Consider the following 24100-nt stretch of genomic DNA (forward strand, 5'->3'; position numbering starts at 1 on the left):
TTTTTTATCTTATCTATCTCTTTGGGGAAGCTAGGTGGCACAATAGATAGAGTGTCAGCCTTGGAGTCAGGAAGATTCATCCTCTTGAGTTCACATCTGGCCTTTAGACTCTGTGTGACCCTGAGCAAGTCACTTAACACTGTTTGTCTCAGTGTCCTTATCTGTTAAATAAGCTGAAGAAGGAAATGGCAAACTACTCCCAATATCTTGGACAAGAAAACTCTAAATGGGGTCATGAAGAATCAAGAATCCACCAAACAATTGAACAACAATACAGCATTCCCCTAGTGGTTCAAAATTCCATTATGAGACTGCTTCTGCTAACAGAGAATGAAAATGCAAGAAAAGTATGTGCAGTTTTGCAAGTTGCTTTAAGGACCACAGAGGTTAAGACATTCGTCTGGCCATGTAGCCAGTAAGTATCAGAAGGAAGATTGGAAACCTGGAAACAAAGGCTTCAAAGGCTCAAAGTACTTTGCAACATGGCGTCTCCTAAGAATGGTATCTTAACCTTCTTAAATCAATTCTGCTAGGTTTTATAAAATGTCAGATTTAATGGAGAAGGCTTTTTTTTAGTGGTTTCTATATTTTCAAATAAGGTTTCTTCACTCACAGCAGATAGCCTGTTTCTGAAATAATACTATGAAGAATATTTTCACAGTGGATTTCTTAATAACAAAGAAAGCTCATCTTTTATTAATAATATTTTGTATTTGGGGATTGACTTTGTTTATGATATAAAACAACCTTGATCTCATAAGAAATATATGGATTTTACTCAGACATTAATTTGGGTAAAGGAAGTTGTTATTTAGATACATAATTTAGCAAAGTGATAAACAGTTTATATTTATTAGAACAATAACTTCATCAAAAACAATTCTTTTGATCTAGCTCTCTGGGTCAGAAGAGAAAAGAGTTAAGGAGAGAGTTTTGAAAAGGGTTCGGTTGTATTGAATGACCAATGTTAAAAGAAGATTTGGGGATATGTAACCCCCAAGGCAATGTGGCATCATTGATGGTCTTCTTTCAATCCTTGTCCTTCTAAATTCTATGCTGCCTTTCATAATGTCAGGCATCCTGTGCTCCTGGGTACTCTGTTCTCTCTAGGGTTTTGTAAAACTAGTCTCTCCTGGTTCTTCTCCTACCTATATGATCATGTCTTCTCTGTGCCTTTTGCTGGCTCATCATCCACATCATGCCCCTTAACTGTGTCTTAAGGCTCTATCCTAGGCTTTCTTTTCTTTTTACATTCTCCCTGTTGTTGATTTCACCCATTCCCTGGGTTTAATTATCATCTCTTTGCTGATGATTCAGAGACTGATATAATCAGGCCCAGTTTTTCCCCTCACCTTTAGTTCTATATCACCAGTTACTTATTGGACATTTCAAAGAAGATGTCCCGGAAACCTCTCATATTCAACATGTTCAAAACAGAGCTTATTATCTCCCTCCCTGAAAAAAATATTCCTCTTCCAAACTTTCCTGTTTCTGTTCAAGGCCCAACCATTCTTTCAATCTCCTAGGTTCACAATTTCAGTGTATTCCTTGACTTCTCACTTTTCCTCAAATATCAAATCGTTTGCCAAATCTTACTGTTTGAACATCCACAACATCTCTGATGATCTAGCCCTTTCTCCCTACTCATACACTGTCACCTCCATTCAGGCTCTCATTACCCTGCCTACACTATTACAATACTTCCTAGTTGGTCTCCTTGCCTCAAGTCTTTCCTTGCTGCTATACAGTTGTCAAAGTAACTAAATTCAGATCTGACCATGTTTTTCTCCTACTCAGTTAACTCTAGGGGCTCCCTATTGCCTTTAGGATAAAAGCCCTTCACAACCTGAACTCATCTTAGCTCTTTATCTTTATTATATATACTCCCCTTTCCACATCCTATAATCCAGCCAAACTGACCTTTCTATTACTCACATGTGGCACTCCATCTCCTGTCTGTGTGCTTTTGCACACTGTCCCCCATAGCTGTGATGTACTCCTTCCTTACTTTCTCCAGAGAATCCCTCTCTTCCTTCAAGATGCCACTCAAGCACCACCTTCTGCATGAAGTGTTTCATGATCCCCCAAAGTACTAGTGTCCTTCCCCCAACTACCTTGTATTCTTTTTATATGTATTTGTCATATATGTGTTCTTGCTTTTTCTTGCAATAGAATATTAGCTCCTTGAGAAGGAGGTATTGTTTCATTCTTTGTATCTCCAGTTAACATACAGCAGATACTTAAAATGCATGTTACTTGTTTTATTGAGAACTGGCCTTGAAGTCAAGAGAACCTGGATTTGGTTGATATGTACTGTGTCTGTGTGATCCCTGGCAAATTAATTAATTTCTAAATACCCAAAGGAAGGGCAGCTAGGTGGTACAGTGGATAGAGCACCAGTACAGGAGTCAGGAGGACCCAAGTTCAAATCTCACCTAAGACATTTGACACTCACTAGCTGTGTGACCTTGGGCAAGTCACTTAACCCCAATTGCCTCATCCTGGGTCATCTCCAGTCATTCTGATGACTCTCTGGTCACTGGATTCAGATGGCTCTGGAGGAGAAGTAAGGCTGGTGACCTGCACAGCCCTCCCTCACTCACAAAAAAAAAACCAAAAAAAACAAAGTCAAGTGCAAGTCATGTCATCATTTCTCTGATGGCATGGTCTTCTTTGGCATCAGGAGATAAACACACACACACCCAAGGGCTATATGCTGCAGAGAATATACTGATCTACACTGGTAAAGTAGTCCCTTACTGAGAAATCACAGGTCTAATTAAAAAAAAAAATCAGTTTTCCAAGGTGCAACTGTGGAACCAAATAAAAACCTAAGACAGTAACTTTTTTATTCTTTAGGCTTGCCTGAGAAGACAGGAGAAGAAACGAGATCAATTTTGTAGGCAAGAGTCAAGTTTTGAGAGACCCCGACCTTCAAGTATATCATCTTCCAGACAGGTAACTTAGAGGTTTTTGGTTTTGTTTTTAATTTTTGTCTTTTTTAAGGAGATTATCTTGTTGTTTTATGTGGATATCATTCCAGAAAATGCTGGTATCTTTTGTGAATAATAGATACTGGAAAATTCTCAAATATGGTAGAGTGGCTAGAGCAGTGGATAAGGAACTCTGAGACCTCAATTTTACTCTTGGCTTTTATACCAACTAGCTATATCAGCACCCACTGTCCATTTCCTCATCTATAAAATAATGTCTTGAACAAAATGAACTCCAAAGGACCTTTCAGCTTGAAAAATCTATGATTCTGAAAGTTGGAGGCATTGCATCTTATTAGTGACTATATCATTGAAATCACTACATTTTCATTCCTTATAATTTTATATAATGAAAACTTGTAAATTGGAACGAGAATTTGTCTCTTAATGACTAATAGTCATATCATTATTTAGTTCTAGATTAAATCTATCTACCTATTAGTTAACTTGTATTTAAACCTTATCTGAGAAGAGTTTTATCCATCCTAGGTAAGATCTGAGCACTATGAACGATGTTCAAATGATACTTGTTTACTCATTCAACATCCATTTATCCAACAGACTTTTATTTAGTACTCATTGTGTGCTAACTCTGGAGAATATAAAGTATAATTAAACATGGTTTTTTCCCTTATGGACCTCTGTTACCTTGTCTGTTGGTGGAGATAAGGGCATACAAATAACTCTTATACAAATACAGAATATGCAAGTGCTGTAATAGGAACAAAGTGCTATGGTAGTTCAAAGGATATATCTAGTACCGCTGATTGGTGGTAACAATTAGAGAAAGTCTTATGAAAGAGGTAGCATGTAAGTTGGACAGCAAAGGAAAGCTAAGAATCGATTAGACAGAAATTGAGGGAAGAAATTTCAAGAAGAACAAAATGTGCAAAGAGGGAGAAAGGGACCAGGTGTATTTAGGAATGGTGAGTATTCTGTCTGTGTATTTGAATGGAAGTATTGGAAGATAAGACTGCTAAGGCAGTAGGTTGGAGCCAAATCATTGAGGACTTGTGGTGGCAAGCCAAGGAATTTTTATTCTGTTTGATAGGGGAGTCACTGGTGGTTTTAAAGTCATGGGGAAGGGATAAAGTGTGATTAGATCGTGCTTTAGGAAGATTAATCTTGCAGCAGTGTGTAAAATGGATTGGAACAATGAAAGATCAAAGGCCAGAAAACCATTTAGGAGGTGATTATAGTACTTTCAGTCTAGAAGTAACAGGAACTAGAATCAGTAATATAGAAGAAATGATGAATAAAAAAATGTAGCAGCAGAAATGGTAGATTGATTAGATGGGGACAAAAAACAGTCATCAAAGATAATGCTGAATTTTTAAGTGTATAATTAGAAGAATAATGGCAAGATTAGCAAAAAATAGGGAGTTATAAGGAAGAATAGGTATGAAAGAAGAGTTTGACTTTGGACACATGGTGTTTGAGGCACTACCACAGTATACAGGTAGAGATACTCAGGAGACATTTGGAAATTCTTGTCTGGAATTTGGAAGAAAAATCAAGGATTGATTAACAAATTTGAGAGTAATTCTTGAAATGGTGAACAGATGACATTGCAAATGGAGAGAGTGTATAGGGAGGAAAGAAAAGAGGACCTGGAACAGAACCCTGGGTTAATCAGCATGGAGGGAGCAAGAAAAAGAAGAGAAGCCATTAAATGAATGTAACAAATGAGGTGAGAGGAATGAGAGAGTCATGAGAGAAATGAAAGTAGTAGTTTAGAGAGATAGGAAGGGAAGCTAGGAAAAATGTAGTTTCACAGAAACCAAAGATGAGTAAGGCCATCTTGGAACTAGGGAGATGGTCTGCAGTGTCAAGTAATTCAGAGAAGTTATGGAAGAGGATGTCTGAGAAAAGGCCAGTCAGTTTGGTGATTAGATGTTCTTTGAAGAGGCCATGACAGTAGAGAAGTGAGTAGAAGTCCGAATGCAAAGGGTTAGGAACTACAGAGGGGGTGAGAAAAACAGGTGAAGAAAGTGAAGATAGTTCTTCCAAAAAGTTTTATGGTGAAAGAAAGAAGAAAGAAAGGGTAGTAAGTAACTTGAGGTAACCATAGAATCTAGGGAAGGATTTTTAGGATCAGGTGTTCTGAGAACACATTAACAAAGTTCAGAACCAAATATTAATAAACTAAAGATGTTTGCTCTGTCTTCACATTTGGGTCCTTCTTCAGCTCCATCATCTTTAATTTTGTTTTCCTTTTAAAAGCCATCGTATACATTGTTATGTTTCTGCTGCCTTAATTTTGTAATACTTCAAAATAAGTATTTCCTTGTATTTTTTATGCTTATAGTTTTATGTTGTCATACTACTATTCCATGACCTTCCTGTGTTTTCATACTTAAAGGACCTGTAATTTAATTAGTGTGGTTACAGACCACAGTCTGTCTGATTTATCAGATGGTTTTCAAGAGTTACTGTGACCAAAAAATCAATTATCTTGAGGCCAACCTAATGATGAGCCTTTCCAAGTTTAGCTGGGATGGTCCTTGAACTAAATATCCAGACCCATTATATGGGACCTGTATTCAGAGCATTTTCAGAACCTTGCAGAGCAGGCATTCTGCTGGCATGGCCTTCAAGCATCCAGGTTTACTTCTATGCCATGATAAGGTTTCATGAATATTATATACCATAATTTATTTTTTTTTATAATTAAATTTATTTATTTAACTTTTAACATTCATTTTCACAAAATTTTAGGTTACAAATTTTCTCCCCTTTTCTCTACTCCCCCCCCCAAACACCAAGCATTCTAATTGCCCCTATGACCAATCTGCTCTCTCTTCTATCATCCCTCTCTGCCCTTGTCTCCATCTTCTCTTTTGTCCTGTAGGGCCAGATAGCTTTCTATACCCCTTTACCTGTATTTCTTATTTCCTAGTGGCAAGAACATTACTCGACAGTTGATCCTAACACTTTGAGTTCCAACTTCTTTACCTCCCTCCCTCTCCACCCCTTCCCTTTGGAAGGCAAGCAATTCAATATAGGCCAAATCTGTGTAGTTTTGCCAATGACTTCCATAATAGTTGTGTTGTATAGGACTAACTATATTTCCCTCCATCCTGTCCTGTCCCCCATTACTTCTATTCTGTCTTTTGATCCTGACCCTCCCCTGAGTGTTGACCTCACATTGCTCCCTCCTCCCCATGCCCTCCCTTCCATCATCCCCCCCACCCTGCTTATCCCCTTGTCCCCCACTTTCCTGTATTGTAAGATAGGTTTTCCTACCAAAATGAGTGTGCATTTTATTCCTTCCTTTAGTGGAGTGTGATGAGAGTAGACTTCATGTTTTTCTCTCATCTCCCCTCTTTATCCCTCCACTAATGAGTCTTTTGCTTGCCTCTTTTATGAGAGATAATTTGCCCCATTCCCTTTCTCCCTTTCTCCTCCCAATATATTTCTCTCACTGCTTAATTTCATTTTTTTAAGATATGATCCCATCCTCTTCAATTCACTCTGTGCATTCTGTCTCTATGTGTGTGTGCGTGTGCATGTGCATGAGTGTGTGTGTAATCCCACCCAGTACCCAGATACTGAAATGTTTCAAGAGTTACAAATATTGTCTTTCCATGTAGGAATGTAAACAGTTCAACTTTAGTAAGTCCCTTGTGACTTCTCTTTGCTGTTCACCTTTTCATGGTTCTCTTCATTCTTGTGTTTGAAAGTCAGATTTTCTTTTCAGCTCTGGTCTTTTCATCAAGAATGCTTGAAAATCCTCTATTTCATTGAAAGACCAATTTTTCCCCTGAAGTATTATACTCAGTTTTGCTGGGTAGGTGATTCTTGGTTTTAGTCCTAGTTCCTTTGACTTCTGGAATATCCTATTCCATGCCCTTCGATCCCTTAATGTAGAAGCTGCTAGATCTTGTGTTATCCTGATTGTATTTCCACAATACTTGAATTGTTTCTTTCTAGCTGCTTGCAATATTTTCTCCTTGACCTGGGAACTCTGGAATTTGGCCACAATGTTCCTAGGAGTTTCTCTTTTTGGATCTTTTTCAGGTGGTTATCAGTGGATTCTTTCAATATTTATTTTGCCCTCTGGTTCTAGAATCTCAGGGCAGTTTTCCTTGATAATTTCATGGAAGATGATGTCTAGGCTCTTCTTTTGATCATGGCTTTCAGGTAGGCCCATAATTTTTAAATTGTCTCTTCTGGATCTATTTTCCAGGTCAGTTGTTTTTCCAATGAGATATTTCACATTATCTTCCATTTTTTCATTCTTTTGGTTTTGTTTTGTGATTTCTTGCTTTCTCATAAAGCCATTAGCCTCCACCTGTTCCATTCTAATTTTCAAAGAACTATTTTCTTCAGTGAGCTTTTGAACCTCCTTTTCCATTTGGCTAATTCTGCTTTGGAAGGCATTCTTCTCCTCATTGGCTTCTTGAACCTCCTTTGCCAATTGAGTTAGCCTATTTTTCAAGGTGTTATTTTCTTCAGCATTTTTTTGGGTCTCCTTTAGCAGGGTGCTGATCTGCTGTTCATACTTTGCTTGCATGTCTTTAATTGCTCTTCCCAGTTTTTCCTCCAGACCTCTAACATAATTTTCAAAATTTTCTGACCCCTTTTTGAGCTTTTCCATGGTCTGAGCGCATTGAGTGGGCTGGGATGTAGAAGCCCTGACTTCCATGTCTTTCCCTGATGGTGAGCACCGCTCTTCCTCATCAGAAAGGAGGGGAGGAGAAACCTGTTCACCAAAAAAGTAACCCTCTATAGTCTTGGTTTTTTTCCCTTTTCTGGGCATTTTCCCAGCCAGTAACTTGACTTCTGAATATTCTCTTCACACCTACTTTGCCTCCTGATCCTCCCAGCCAGAGCTTGGGGTCTGAGATTCAAATGCTGCTTCCCAGCCTCAGGGCTTGGGGTGGGGACAGGGCTGCTATTCAGTGTGAGATTAAGTTCAGGTGCTCAGGTAAGGGCAGGGCTGCCTCACTGGCTCAGTTCCCTCAGGGGGCTTATGCAGCGAGCTTCAACAATGGATCTGAGCTCCTGCCTGCTTGGGGAGCCCTGGTTTGCTCCCACCTCCGCTGTTCCTCTTGAGGGGGCCTGAGTTATGGGGGCACCCCATTCCCCTCTTGACCTGCCAAAGAGACCCTCTCACCGACCCCCATCACCTGTGGGTGGAGGGACCCGCGCGGCTGCTGGAGATTCCGTCCCTGAAGCCCGCTGGGATCTGCTCCTCTCGGTGCCGCGGCTGCAGCAGGGCTGTGCTCGGCTCCCAGTCAGCGGTGCCAAGGACCTTTTGTGAGAGGTTTGCAGGTCCCTCTGGAACAGAAATCTCCTTTGCTCCACTGTCCTGTGGCTTCTGCTGCTCCAGAATTCGCCGTGGGTTCCTTTTTACAGATGTTCTATGGGTTGTGGGTTCGGAGCTATGTGTATGTGCATCTTTCTACTCCACCATCTTGGCTCCGCCCCCGGCCTTCTAAATTCTTAAGTGTAATCTTTTGACTGAATCTAATTAGCTCTGTGAAATTTTGATTCAGTCAAAAGTTTGCACTTAAGGATTTAGAAGGCCACATGTGGCCTTAAGGCTGCAAATTCCCCACCCCTGATCTATTCATTCTCATTGACTATTGCTCCCATGTATTGCATAAGCATCTTGACTCTGGATGTTGGACCTTTGTTTTATATATTTGTTGCAAATATTTTATTCCTAATCTGTTTCTTTTCCTTTAATTTAAAAGACAGTGGTTTTCATCTTGCAGAAATTTATCTTTATATACTCAAACCTGGTGATTTTGTCTGTGGTAATTTGTTTTATTTGATAAAAATATTCTTGTTCTTTGTAGTTGAGACAGATATGTTATTTTTTTCCATTAAAATTTATTTCAAAATATATTTATGTGCCTAAATCCAATTAGAGTTTATTGTATGGTTTGAGATATAAAATAATAACAATAATAATATTATTATTATTCTTTTGCCACATAGCTATCCAGTTTTTCCAATAGCTTTTTATTGAATGGTGATTGCATTCCTCAGTTGTTTTTTTTTAGAGAAGACCATACACAAAGACAAGTTGAAAAGGATAAAAATGAGAGGGAGAGAGGATATAGGTGGAGGATGAAGGTGGTGGAGAAGCCAAAAAAGTTCGAAGTAGATGGGAAATGAGATACCTAGTAGATGTCAGTCCTGTCCCCTCTTCTTTAAATGGAGGATTTTATGATTCCACCCTCTAATCAGAAGGTCAGAGAGTACCAGTGAGGTATGAGTAACAAGGCTGAATGGATCTTGCAAGATTATGAGATTTCCTAGTGAAGTTAACTGGGGGCATTTGGAGAAGCCAAATAAATCCAAAATGAACTTGGGGGAAATATTTAAATAAAAAAATTAAAAAAAAATTTTTTTTACTGTATTTGCTTAACCTAACCATTTAATCTTTTCATTTATTCAATTTTTCCTTTATTTTTGTTAAAATAATTTTGAAATGAGTCTCATGTCTTGATAATATAATTTCCAAATATCTGGTAAATTATTTTATTATTGTAGAGGGAAGCTTTCTTTTTATCAGTTTCCCTTGATTCTTATTAGTTTGCAGATTTCTGTGGGTTTATTGTCATAGGATTACAGAATGTATTTTTAAATACTTCCCTCTCTCTTGTTTTAAAGGTGAAAAAATTAAGTGTAGAGATATGGAGTAACTTGCCCAAGGTCATACTAGTACTAAGTGAACTCAAGAGCTCAGACTTGAAATTGAGCACGTTTTCTGGTATACTTTGTTTCTGTTTTTATTTGTTTGTATAAACTTAACCACCAATAAAACAGTTTGCAGTTAATATAAGGAATAAAATCTTACATAAGTGGGTTTATTTTATATTCAATTACTTTACTAGTTTATTATCTCAATAAATTATTATGATTTGATTGTGATTATGATTAATTTTGGTTAATTGCCTTTGTTTTTCTAGATATATACTCATGTTCTTTATAATAGGCGTTCTTAACTATTTTTTTATCCTGTTTCACCCTTTGGTAGTTTGATGAAGCCTATGAATTCCCTCTTAGAATAAATTTTTTTTTAAATGCATAAAATAAAAGTCATAGGAAAGGAAACCAATTATACTGAAATACAATAATCAAGAAGATGGGGGAGTAGAAAGATACACATATGCTTACCCCTTACCCTACAGCCCATAAAATACCTGTAAAGAAGAACTCTAACAAATTCTAGAGCAGCAGAAGCCACAGAACAACAGAGTGGAGGAGATTTCTGTTCCAGAGAGACCTGAAAAACTGACAGGAAAGGTCTTTTGCGCACTGGACCCAGAGCAGAGCCTAGCCCTGCCTAGGTCGGTCACTTGGCACCGAGAGGAGCAGATCCGAGAAGGCTTCAAGGACAGAATCTCTAGCGGCAGCACAGGTCCCTCAACCCATAGGCGCCAAAGATCAGTGAGAGGGTCTTTTCGGCTGTCTGAGAGGGGAACAGGTTGTCCCCATGACTCAGACCCCCTCAGGAGGCAGCAGTGGAGGCAGCAGCAGACAAGGGCTCCCAAAGCAGGCAGGAGCATCAGATCCATTGTTGAAGGTCTCTTCGTAAACTCCTGAGGGAACTGAGCCCTGTGTGGCAGACCTGCCCCCACCTGAGCAGATGAACTTTATCTCACACTGAATAGCAGCCCCGCCCCTGCTGAAAGCCCTGAGACTTGAGAGCAGTGCATTTGAATCTCAGCCCCCATGCGCTGGCTGGCTGGATCTGGAGGCGAGGTGGTTGTGGAGAGGAAACTCAGAAATCAAGTAACTGGCTGGGAAAATGCCCCAAAAAGGGGAAAACAATAAGACCATAGAAGGTTACCTTCTTGGGCAACAGGTGTCTCCCCCCATCCTTTCGGATGAGAAAGAACAAGGCATACTGTCAGAGGAAGTCAAGACCTCTGCCCCCAAAGGGACTTAAAATGGGTTCAGGCAATAGAAGACCTTAAAAAAACAAGTTAACAGCTTACTAAAGGAGAACCAAAAAAATGCTGAGGAAAGTAACACCTTTAAAAGAGGCTAACTCAATTGGAAAAAGAGGTCCAAAAAACCAATAAGGAGAAGGAAGTTTTAGAAAGCAGAATTAGCCAAATGGAGGAGAAGGTTCAAAAGCTCACTGAACAAAATAATTTGTTGAAAGAGAGAATTGAGTTCAGGGAAATGAATAACTATGAGTTAAACCAAGAAGATAATGTGAAGCAACTCACTGAAAAAACAACTGACCTGGAAAATAGATCCAGGAGAAATAATTTAAAAATTATTGGACTACCTGAAAGCTATATTCAAAAAAAGAGCCTAGACATTATCTTCCATGAAATTATCAAGGAAAACTGCCCTGATGTTATTGAATCAGAGGGCAAAATAGATATTGAAAGAATTCATTGATCACCTCCTGAAAGAAACCTGAACAGAGAAGCTCCTAGGAATATTGTGGCCAAATTTTAGAGTTCCCAGATCAAGGAGAAAATACTGCAAGCAGCTAGAAAGAAAATTTGAGTACTGTGTAAATACAATTAGGATAACACAGGATCTGGCAGCTTTGACATTAAGGGATCGAAGGGCTTGGAGTGGGATATTTCAGAAGACAAAGGAACTGGGATTGAAGCCAAGAATCACCTACCCAGCAAATCTGAATATAATACTTCAAGGGAAAAAATGGTCATTCAGTGATATAGTCGAATTTGAAGATTTCATGTTGAGGAAAAGACTAGATCTGTATTTAAAAATTCGACTTCCCAAGAGAAGAATCAAGGAAGCATGAAAAGGTAAACAGAAAAGAAAAATCATAAAAGACTCTCTGAAGCTAAACTGTTTACATTACTACATGGAAAGAAAATATTTTTAACTCTTGAATCTTTTCTCAGTATTTGGGTAGTTGGAGAGATTGTACATACAGACAGACCCACACACACACATACACATAGATAGAGAGTACAGGGTGTGTTATATCAGAAGAGATGATATCCAGACACACACACACACACACACACACACACACACACACACACACACACACACACACAAATAAAAAAATAAAAATTAAGGGGTGAAGGAGGAAAATTCCGGGAAGAGAAAGGGAGTAATGGAATGGGGCAGGCTGTAACTCATAAAAGAGATAAGAAAAATCTTATTCAATGGAGGAGATAAGGAAGAAGGGGAAAGGGGGGGAAAATAAAGAAATACAATGATCAAGTTGTTTTTTTTTTTTAATTCATTGACCATAGGTTAAGAATCCCAGTGCTACCAATACAGACATATTAACATATTTTTCATGGCTTATTGCTAACTTGTACTCTTTATCTGTAAAATGAGAGGTTTGGACTAGGTGACCTTCTAGCTTTAAATCTAAGTTCCTATGCCAGATAGAAATGGCCAGGTGGACAGCCTTGTTTTATACCTGTTGTACCTGTTGTTATTGGGACTGTTTCTAATGTTGTTGTTTCTCATACATACACTTACACACACACATATAAAATCAACTTGTAATTTTGAATATGTATTTTTAAATTACATTAAGGAAATATTCTTTGATCCATATTTATTAATGTTGTTAACATAAAGGAACTCTCTATTTTATTAAAGGTTTTCTCTGTATCCAGTGATATGGTCATATATTCTGTATTTTTCCTTTCACTGATATGATTTGTTCTACTGATTTTTTCCTAGTGTTAAATTATATCCATTATATATCTTACATAGTTGTGATGAATTTTTTATGTATTGCTGTTTTCTGATTTTGAATATTTTTCTTTTTCCCCCCACTTAGTATTTTATTTTTTCCAATGTCATGTAAAAATAGTTTTCATTTTTATAAAATTTTAAGTTCCAAATTTTTCTCCTTCCCTCTTTCCCCCTTCCCTAAGACAGCAAGCAATCTGTTTTTGGTTATACATGTACAATCATGTTAAATATATTTCCACATTAGTCATGTTGTAAAAGAAGAATCAGAACAAAAGGGAAACCACAAGAAAGAAAAATACAAAAAACAAAAAAAGTGAAAATGCTATGCTTTGATCTACATGCATACTCCATAGTTCTTTCTCTGGATTTGGATAGCATTTTCCATTTTGAGTCTTTTGGAATTGTCTTAGGTCATTATATTGCTGAGAAGAGCTATGTCTATCATATTTGATCATCACAGAATGTTGCTGTTATTGTGTGCAGTGATCTGGTTCTGCTCACTTCACCCAGCATCAGTTCACATAAGTCTTCCCAGGTTTTTCTGAAATCTGTCTGCTCATCATCTCATATATAGCGCAATAGTATTCCATCACATTGCTATGCTACAACTTGTTCAGCCATTCCCCAGTTGATGGGCATCCCCGCAATTTCTAATTCTTGGCCACCACAAAAAGAGCTGTTATAAATATTTTTGTACATGTACTTTTCAGTGTTTTATGATTGCTTTGGAATACAAACCTAGTGGAGGTATTGCTGGATTTGAGAGTATGCACAGTTTTATAGCCCTTCGAGCATAGTTCCAAATTGTTCTCCAGACATTAGTGTTCCAGTTTTCCCACATCTTCTCCAACATTTATCATTTTCCTTTTCTGTAATATCAGCCGATCTGACAAGTGTGATGTGGTACCTTATAGTGGTTTCTAATCAATAGTGATTTAGAGCATTTTTTCATATGACTACAGATAGTGTTAATTTTTTCATCTGAAAACTGCCTGTTCATATTCTTTGACCATTTATCAATTGAAAATTTGACTCAGTTGTCTATATATAGTTGAGAAATGAGACCCTTATCAGAAACAGTGGTTATATAAATTGTTTCCCAGCTTTCTCCTTTCCTTCTAATCTTGGTTGCATTCTATGAAATCTTTAAAATTTAATATAATCAAAATTATCCATTTTGCATTTCACAATGTTCTGTCTCTTGTTTGGCCATAAATTCTTTCCTTCTCCATAGATCTGACAGGTAAACTATTCCTGGCTCTCCTAATTTGTTTATGGTATCATCTTTATGTCTAAATCATGTACCCTTTTGACCTTACCTTGCTATACTGTGTAAGATGTTGGTCTATGCCTAGTTTCTCCTACACTATTTTCCGGTTTTCCCAGCAGTTGTTGTCAAATAGTGAGTTCTTATCCCAGAAACTGGAGTCTTTGGGTTTATTAAATAGTAGATTACTACTGTGTCTTGTGTACCCTAACTTGTTCTACTGATCCACACCACTCTGTTTCTTAGCTAGTACCAAAAAGTTTTGATGATTGCCATTTTATAATATAGTTTTAGATCTGGTATGGTTAGGCCATCTTCCTTTGCATTTTTTCATTAATTACCTTGATATTCTAGACCTTTTGTTTTTCCAGATGAATTTTGTTATTATTTTTTCTAGCTCTGTAAAATAATATTTTGGTAGTTTAGTTGGTATGGCACTGAATAAGTAAATGAATTTAGGTAGAATTGTCATTTTTGTTATATTAGCTCAGCCTACCCATGAGCAATTAATATTCTTTCAGTTATTTGGATCTGACTTTATTTGTGTGAAAAATGTTTTATCATTGGGTACATATAGTTCCTGGGTTTGTCTTGGCAAGTTGACTCCCAAATGTTCTATATTGTCTATAGTTATTTTAAATGGAATTTTTCTTTCTATCTCTTGCCGCTGGGCTTTTTTGGTAATATATAGAAATGCTGATGATTTATATGGGTTTATTTTGTATCCTGCAACTTTGCTAAAGTTGTTAATTATTTCATGTAGTTTTAAATTGATTCTCTAGGATTCTCTAAGTATACCATCATATCATCTAGGAAGAGTGATAGTTTTGTTTCCTCATTGCCTATTCTAATTCCTTCAATTTCTTCTCATATTGCTAAAGCTAACATTTCTATTAAAATATTAAACAAAAGTGTTGATCTTATTGGGAAACTTCTAGCTTATCTGCATTATGTATAATTGCTGATATTTAGATAGATACTACTTATTGTTTTAAGGAAAACCCCATATATTCCTGTGGTCTCTAGTGTTTTTTATAGGGATGGGTACTGTATTTTGTCAAAAGCTTTTTCTGTTTCTATTGAGATAAACATTATTTCTGTTAATTTTATTATTGATACGGTCAGTTTTGCTGATAGTTTTGCTAATATTGGACCAGCTCTGCATTTGTGGTATAAATCTCATCTGGTCATAGTGTGTGATCCTCATGATAAATTGCTGCAGACTCTTTGCTAATACTTTATTTAAAATTTTTGCATCAATATTCATTAGGAAAATTGGTCTGTAATTTTCTTTCTCTGTTTTGGTTCTTTCTGATCTAGGTATTAGTACCTATTTGTGTTGTAAAAGGAATTTGTTGGGACTCCTTTGCCTATTTTTCTAAATAACTTATATAGTATTGGAATTTATTCTTTAAATGTTTGGTAGAATTCACTTGCAAATCCATCTGACCCTGGAGATTCTTCTTAGGAAGTTCATTGCTTGTTCAATTTCTTTTTCTAAAATGGTGTTATTTTATCTTGTTCTGTTAATCTGGGCAATTTATATTTTTGCAAATGTTCATCCATTTCACTTAGATTAATTTGCATATAGTTGGAAAAAATAGCTCCTATTTATTGCTTTAGTTTCCTCTGCATCAGTGGTGATTTCACCCTTTTCATTTTTGATACTGGTAATTTGGTTTTCTTCTTTTTTTTTCAAATTAACCAAAGGTTTATCTCTTATTGATTTTTTTCATATAACCAGCGTTAGTTTTATTTATCAATAGTTTTCTTACTTTCAGTTTCATTAATCTCTCTCTTGATTTTCAGATTTTTTAATTTGATAGTTAGTTGGGGATTTTTAATTTATTCTTTTTCTAGCTTTTTCAGTTGCATGCCCAATTTATTGATGTGCACTTTATTTTATCCATGTCAGGAATTAGAGGTATAAAATTTCCCCTAAGAACTGCTTTGACTGTATCCCACAAAATTTGGTATGTTGTCTCATTATTGTTTTCTTTGATGAAATTATTGATTGTTTCCGTGATTTGTTGTTTGACTCATTCATTCATTAGGATTAGATTATTTAGTTTCCAATTAATTTTGAGTCTCTTTCCATGGCCTTTGGTTATGTGTAATTTTTATTGCATCTTGATCTGAAAAGGATGCATTTCATATTTCTGCCTTTGTGCATTTGGCTGTGAGGTTTTTATGCCCTAACACATGGTCAGTTTTTGTGTAGGGGCCATGTACTACTGAGAAAAAGGTATATTCCTTTCTATCCTCATTCAGTTTTCTCCAGAGATCTATCATATCTAACTTTTCTAAAATCACATTCACCTCCTCAATTTTATTGTTTATTTTGTGGTTAGATTTATTTAGTTCTGACAGGGGGATATTGAGGTCCCCCACTTATATAGTTTTGCTCTCTATTTCTTCCTATAACTCACTTAACTTCTCTAAGAATTTGGATGCTATACCACTTAGTACACATATGTTTAATATTGATATTACTTCATTGTCTGTGGTACCTTTTAGCATGATGTAGTTTCCTTCCTTATCTTTTAATTAGATCTATTTTTGCTTTGCTTTGTCTGAGAACAGGATCACTATCCCTGCTTTTTTAGTTTCAGCTGAAGCATAATATATTCTGCTCCAGCCTTTTACCTTTGCTCTGTGTATATCTCTGCTTCTTGTAAGCAACATATTGTAGGATTCTGGTGGGTTTTTTAAAACTGATTATATTCTTCTGAAACACATTCAGATTTATTTTAGTGCTTACTCTTAAGTTGGGTTTTTTTTTGTTAATACTTAATTTGTTTTCAGATTTCAACAATCACTTCCATAAGTTTTAAATTTTTCTCCCTCTTTCTCTCTCCTCCCTTCCCATGATGGCATGCAATCTTATATGGGTTCTACACATATATTCTTATTAAACATATTTTCACACTAGTCATGTTGCATAGAAGAATTAAAGCAACTGGGACAAACCATGAGAAAAACCAAACCAAAACAAAAAATATCAGAATAGAAAACAGTCTGCTTCATTCTGAGTTCCCACTCTATAGTACTTTCTCTGGATGTGGATGGCATTTTGCTTCAAGAGTCCTTTGGAAATGTTTGAAGTCCTTGCATTTCTATGAAGGGATAAATCTATTATAAACAGTCTTCGCACACTGTGGCTGTTACTGTGTATAATGTTCTCTAGTTCTGCTCATTTCACTCAGCAACATTAGGATTCTGGTTTTTAATTCACTCTGCTATCTACTTCCACTTTATGGGAGATTTCACTGTGTATTTCCCTCCCTCCTGTTTTTCCCCCTTTTTTATGCTTTTCTCTTTCCTTTCACTCTCTCCCTCCTCACTAATGTTTTGCTTTTGACCACTGAGACCCTCAATCTGCCTCCCTTCTAAGAGCCCCACCCCTTTTTCTCCTTTTCCCTCTTACTTCCCTATAGGGTAAAATAAATTTCTATAGCCAACTGAGTGTATATGTTATTCCCTCTTTGAGCTAAATTCAATGAGAGTAAGGTTCAAACAATGCTTACCCCTCTTTCTTTCCCTCTACTGTAATAGGACTTTTGCACCCACGTCTTCATGTGATGTAATTTACCCTATTCTGCCTCTCCCTTTACTCTTCTCCCAAGACAATCCTTTTGATACCCCTTGTTTTTTTTTTTTAATTTCATCACATCAATGTACCTCTGTCTATACTCATACCCTCTATGTATATTTCTTCTAACTGGCCTAATAGAGATACAGTTCTTAAGGATGTAAACAGTTTAACCTTATTGAATCACATGGCTTGTTTCTTTCCTGTTTACGTTTTTCTACTTCTCCAGTCTTGTACTTGAAGATTGAATTTTCTGTTCAGTTCTGGTTTTTTTCCATCAGGAATGATTGAAAATCATCTATGCCATTGAATGTCCATTGTTCCCCTCTTAAAGGTCATGCTTAGTTTTTCTGGGTAGTTGATTCTTGGTTGTAATCCAAGCTCCTTTGCCTTCCAGAATATCTTATTCAAGCCCACTGATCCTACCAGCTAAGTCTTGTGTAATCTTGACTGTGACTCCTTGATATTTGAATTGTTTCTTTCTGGATGTTTACAGTATTTTCTCCTTGACCTGATAATTTTGGAATTTGGCTGCAATATTCCTTGGAGTTTTCATTTTGGGATCTCTTTCAGGAGGTGATCAGTATATTCTTTCAGTTACTATTTTACCCTCTGGTTCTAGGATCAAAGGTTAGTTTTCTTTGATAATTTCTTGAAAGATGCTGTGCAAGTTCTTTTTTTTTTTTTTTTTTTTTTTTTTTTTTGATGATGGCTTTCAGGTAGTCCAATAATTCTTAAATCATCTCTCCTGGATCTGTTTTCCAGATCAGTTGTTTTCCCAAAAAGTGAAGTATTTTACATTTTCTTTTATTTATTTCAGTCTTTTGATTTCATTTGACTGATTCTTGAGGTTTCATCGAGTCATTAGTTTCCACTTGCCCAGTTCTAATTTTTAAGGAATTATTTTTCTTGATTTTAGCCTTTGTACTTCCTTTTCCATTTGGCCAATTCTACTTTTTAAGGCGTTTCATCAGTGAATTTCCACCCCTCCCCCCAATTTGGCTAATTGTATTCTTTGGGGAATTGTTTTATTCAGTCAGTTTTTGTCCTTCCTTTTCCAATGTTGACTTTCTCTTGCATAACTCTCATTTCTTTTCCCAATTTTTCTTCTGCCTCTCTTACTTGATTTTTAAAATCCTTTTTGAGCTCTTCCAGGAAAGCTTTTTGGTCTTGAGACCAATTCATCTTCCATTTTGAGGCTTCACATGTAGGCATTTTGACATTGTTGTCCTTCTTGCAACTTTTGTTTTGATCTTCTTTGTCACCATAACAGCTTTCTGTGGTCAGGGCTCTTTTCTATTTTTTTCCTCATTTTTTTAGCCTACTTTGTGACTTTTAAAGTTGGACTATGCTCAGGGGCACAGAAGTCACTGTCCTAAGCTTCTTGAGCTAGGAGGCCAGGGGCCTGGTCACTGGCTTTCTGAGCAGTGGCCTCAGGTGTTGGTAGCTTGCCCACTGTGTTGGGGTGGCCTAGCCTAGTCAAGCCTGCTATGCCAGGAGTTCCCAGACTGGCATTTTGCCTTCTGTGGTAGGGTTGAAGGCCTCACACCTGGCCTGCTGTGCCACTACCCTGCTGAGCCAGGACCAAGGGATCTCAGTTACTGATCTCTGCTGTGGGTAAAAGCTTCTTGCTGGCTTGCCCAGACACCTTCTGTGCTGGGCTGTACTCTTTTTTACCCAAGTGAGACAGACCTTTCCTGGAGTCCTTCTAAGTTATCTTAAGCTAGAAAATTATTTCACTCCGTCATTTTGTAGGTTCTGTTGCTTCACAATCCATTTAGACTCTGCAGAGGTGGGAAACTTGTGACCTCAAGGCCACATGTGGCCCTCTAGGTCCTCAAGTACAGCCCTTTGACTGAATCCAAACTTTACAGAACATTTCCCCTCAATAAAAGAATTTGTTCTGTAAACTTGGACTCAGTGAAAAGGCCACATTCAAGGACCTAGAAGGCCATGTGTGGCCTCGAGGCCACTGGTTCCTCACCCCTGGTTTGGAATCTTGATTTAACATTGCTTCCAAGGGAAACTGAAGAGAGTTCAGGCAACCTCCTGGCTTCTCCCTGCCATCTTGGTTCTGCGTCACCCTGAGTATTTTTTTAAAAAAATATTTTTGCATTAATATTCATTAGTGATGTTGGTATGCCATTTACTTTCTCAGACTTGTTTAGTTCAGAGGCCAATATTATATTTACCTCAAAGAAATATTTTACTAGCCTACCATTTTTTTCTTTTTTCTCTTTTATTTATTGAAATACTTTATTTTTTAAATTTAATTAATTTATTTTTAGTTTTCAACATTCATTTCCACAAGATTTTGAGTTCCAAATTTTCTTCCCATCTCTCCCCTTCCCCCACCCCAAGACACCATGCATTCTGATTACCCCTTCTCCCAATCTACCCTCCCTTCTATCACACCCCTCCCCTCCCTTCCCTTATCCCTATCTTCTCTCTTCTCTTGTAGGGCAAGATAGTTTTCTGTACCCCATTATCTGTATTTCTTATTTCCCAGTTGCATGCAAAAACGATTCTCAACATTCTTCCTAAAACTTTGAGTTCCAACTTCTCTCCCTTCCTCCCTCCCCACCCATCCCCACTGAGAAGGCAAGCAATTCGATATAGGCCATACATGTGTAGTAATGCCAAAGACTTCTATAATAGTCATGTTGTGAAAGGCTAACTATATTTTCCTCCATCCTGTCCTGTCCCCCATTTATTCTGTTGTCTCTTTTGACTTTGTCCCTCCCCAAAAGTATTTACTTCTAATTACTCTCTCCTCCCATTTACCCTCACTTCTATCATCCCGCCCCACACTTCACTTTCCCCTTCTCCTCTACTTTTCTGTAGTGTAAGATAGATTTTCATACCAAATTGAGTGTGCATGTTATTCCCTCCTTAAGCCAAATGTGATGAGAGTAAGCTTCACTTTTTCTCTCACCTCCTTCCTTTTCCTCTCTATTAAAAAAAGCTTTTTCTTGCTTATGAGAGATAATTTGCCCCATTCCATTCCTCCCTTTCTCTTTCCAATATATTCCTCTCTCACCCCTTAATTTTAGTTTTTAGATACCATCCTTTCCTATTCACCTTACCGTGTGCCCTCTGTGTGCATATATGTATATATGTAATATATATATATAACATATGTATATATAATCCCTCCAACTATCCAAATACGAGAAAAGTTTCAAGAGTGACAAATATTATCTTCCCATGTAGGAATGTAAAAAGTTCAACTTTAGTAAGGCCCTTATGATTTCTCTTTCCTGTTTACCTTTTCATGCTTCCCTTGATTCTTGTGTTTGAAAGTCAGATTTTCTATTCAGTTCTGGTCTTTTCATCAAGAATACTTGAAAGTCCTCTATTTCATTGAATGACCATTTTTTCCCCTGAAGAATTATAGTCAGTTTTGCTGAGTAGATGATTCTTGGTTTTAATCCTAGTTACTATGACTTCTGGAATATCATGTTCCAAGCCCTTCAATCCCTTAATGTAGAAGCTGCTTGATCTTGTGTTATCCTAATTGTATTTCCACAATACTTGAACTGTTTCTTTCTAGCTGCTTGCAATATTTTCTACTTGACCTGAGAACTCTGGAATTTGGCCACAATATTCCTAGGAGTTTCTCTTTTTGGATCTCTTTCTGGAGGTGATCAGTGGATTCTTTCAATATTTATTTTGCCCTCTGGTTCTAGAATATCAGGGCAGTTTTCCTTGATAATTTCATGAAAGATGGTGTCTAAACTCTTTTTTTGATCATGGCTTTCAGGTAGTCCTGTAATTTTCAAATTGTCTCTCCTGGATCTATTTTCCAGGTCAGTTGTTTTTCCAATAAGATATTTCACATTATCTTCCATTTTTTCATTCCTTTGGTTTTGTTTTGTGATTTCTTGATTTCTCATAAAATCATTAGCTTCCATCTGGTCCATTCTAACTTTTAAAGAACTATTTTCTTCAGTGAGTTTCTGAACTTCCTTTTCCATTTGACTAATTCTGTTTTTTAAAGCATTCTCCTCATTGGCTTTTTGGACCTCTTTTGCCATTTGAGTTAGTCTGTTTTTAAAGGTGTTATTTTCTTCAGCATTATTTTTGGGTCTCCTTTAGCAGGCTATTGAGTCTCTTTTCATGATTTCCTTGCATCACTCTCATTTCTCTTCCCAATTTTCTCTCTACCTCTCTTACTTGATTTTCAGAATCCTTTTTGAGTTCTTCCATGGCCTAAGACCATTGCATATTTTTTTGGAGGTTTTCAATGCAGAAGCCTTGACTATTATGTCTTCATCTTCCTCATCCAAAAGGATGGAAGAAAATACTGTTCACCAAGGAAGTAACCTTCTATAGTCTTATTTTTTTCCCCTTTTGGGGGGCATTTTCCCAGCCAGTTACTTGACTTTTGAGTCCTTTGTCAAGTGGAGGATATACTCTGGGGACCTATAAATTCTCAGTTCCTCTAAGGTGGCACAATCAAGGGAGAGAAGTTTATTCCTCTCCTGGCCTGCGCTCTGGTCTGGGAGCAACCACACGCACTCTTCTGCCCAAGATCTGTGAGTAGGATTCCCTGTCTAGAGCCTCCACCACTTCCACCAGCCAGTGCCCCTCCTCACTCTAGGACTGCCACTCAGGGCTGAGATTCAGATCAGAGGCTCAATTCCCCCAGCGTCTATAGGCTGAGGCCTTCAAAAATGTATACTGCCACTGCCTGGGGCCAGGGCTAGGGCTAGACCCTGCTACCTTTTCACCCAGATGAAAGACCTTTTTCACTGGCCTTGGAAGATGTCTTGGAGTTTGTGGGTTGAGAAATCTGGGAACCGCAGCTGCTACCCATGATTCCATGCCCTGAAGCCTGCTCCAGTCCTATCTGAGCAAGACTGGGCTGTGCTCCACTCTGAGCCCAGTATTATAGAACTTTCCTGTCAGCCTTCTAGACTGTCGCGGGTGGGAAATCTCTTTCACTCTTCCATTTTGTGGCTTCTGCTGATCTCGAATTTGTTTAGAGTAATTTTTTATAAGTGTTTTATGGGCTATGGGCTACAGCAGGTCCATCTCTCTGCTCTGCCATCTTGGTCCCCCTCCCCCATTTTTCTCTCTTTTAGATCAGTCTTTCTAGTATTTCCTTGTTCCTTAAGAGTTTATTAGAATTCTCTTGTAAATCTGTCTGGACCTGGTGATTTTTGTAAGTCCAGTTATTAGTGGCTTATCTGATTTCTTCTTTTGAGATTTGTCCGTTTAGGTAATTAACCTTCTTAATTTGTTATTTTTATTTTAAAAATAATCTTATATTTCATCTTGGCTCTCATATTTCTTAGAATAGAGTTTGTGTGTAATTAATGATCTCTAATAATTTTTAATATGTCTTTTGTTTTCATAGTGATCTCTTCTTATTTTGAATTTGATCATTTGGGCTTGCTTTCTTTTTTTCAAAATAGATTGGTTAATTGTTTATCAATTTGTTTGGTCTTTTCAAAATACTAGCTCTTGGACTTATGTATCATTTCAGTTTTTAAAATTTTCAATTGTACTACTCTCTTCTCTGATCTTGGTTAGCTCTCTTTTTCTTATTTATATTGGTGGATGGTTTTATTCTTTTTTGAAGTTTTTAAAATCTATATGTAGATTTATAAAATCTATACTTCAACAAACATTTATAGCATATGCTTACTATATATAAGGCGTTGTGGTAGATGATAAGGAAAAAGCAAAACAGTTTCTGAACTCAAAGGATTTACATTCTGTAAAGAAACAAGAAGGCCTGGGACATATGTAATGTATACAAGTTAAATAAATACAAAGTACAGTATATGAAAGTAATCATTTTGATGTATCATTACAATGTGATGTAATATCTTTACCTCTTTTAAAACTTTCAGGTTTGATTTTTACTTTGAAAATATTAGTAGTGCTGCTGATTTTCATAGTTTCATGTGGTATTAAGGTAAATTTTATGCCTTTCTTTCAGCTTTAATCTATTGAACTCTTTCTGGGTTAATGTATTTGTCTTGTAAGCAACATATTATTAGTTACTGTTTTAAAAATCCATTCTACACTTTGTTTTTTATTTGAAAATTTAGCCCATTTATATTTAGCATCATATTAGTATTTTTTCTTCTTTTTTGTATTGTTATTTGAGAATAAGTACTTCTAATTCATATTATTACCATTATCAATTCAAACTAGTAAGACCACTCTTAACAATATTTCTGCATTACTCATATTTATAATTATATGGTTTTCTTTGACTTGGAATTTCACTTTATCTAAGATAGTTTCTTTGCTTTGGGATTATCCTATTTGCATCCCTTTCCCATGCTTATTTTTTCCCTATTTGTCCAGGATTTCCTTCTTCAGCATTTATTGATTTGGCTAACAGAGTACTCTGAGCGTTCCCACATTTTTACAGTACTAGATTATCTTGATTTGAGAATATAAATTGTTTTAAATCCTTACGCATTGTACTGTAGGCTTGGTGGTTGTTTAAGGATATACTTAAAGTGCATAGTCTACAAACTTTTCATTAATGCTTCTTAAGTTCCACTTTTTGCCCTTACTAACTTACTATAAGTTTTGCTGGGTAGATAATTCTGGGTT

General features: G+C 36.9%; 1 protein-coding gene across 11 annotated transcripts in view; it reads left to right on the top strand.

The window, feature by feature from the left end:
• MARCHF10 (membrane associated ring-CH-type finger 10) overlaps window positions 1–24100 on the top strand; it is a 204559-nt gene that overhangs the window by 32776 nt on the left and 147683 nt on the right. For all 11 annotated transcript variants that reach the window (XR_011975112.1, XR_011975113.1, XM_072645887.1 and 8 more), the window contains one exon: window positions 2860–2958. Coding sequence is in view for 8 of the 11 variants with exons in the window: in XM_072645887.1 (XP_072501988.1) it covers window positions 2860–2958 (99 nt within the window). In the remaining 3 variants the exon portion in view is untranslated. The remainder of the gene's footprint in view (window positions 1–2859; window positions 2959–24100) is intronic.

Source organism: Notamacropus eugenii, chromosome 2 (assembly GCF_028372415.1).
Source record: "Notamacropus eugenii isolate mMacEug1 chromosome 2, mMacEug1.pri_v2, whole genome shotgun sequence".
Classification (NCBI taxonomy): Eukaryota; Metazoa; Chordata; class Mammalia; order Diprotodontia; family Macropodidae; genus Notamacropus; species Notamacropus eugenii.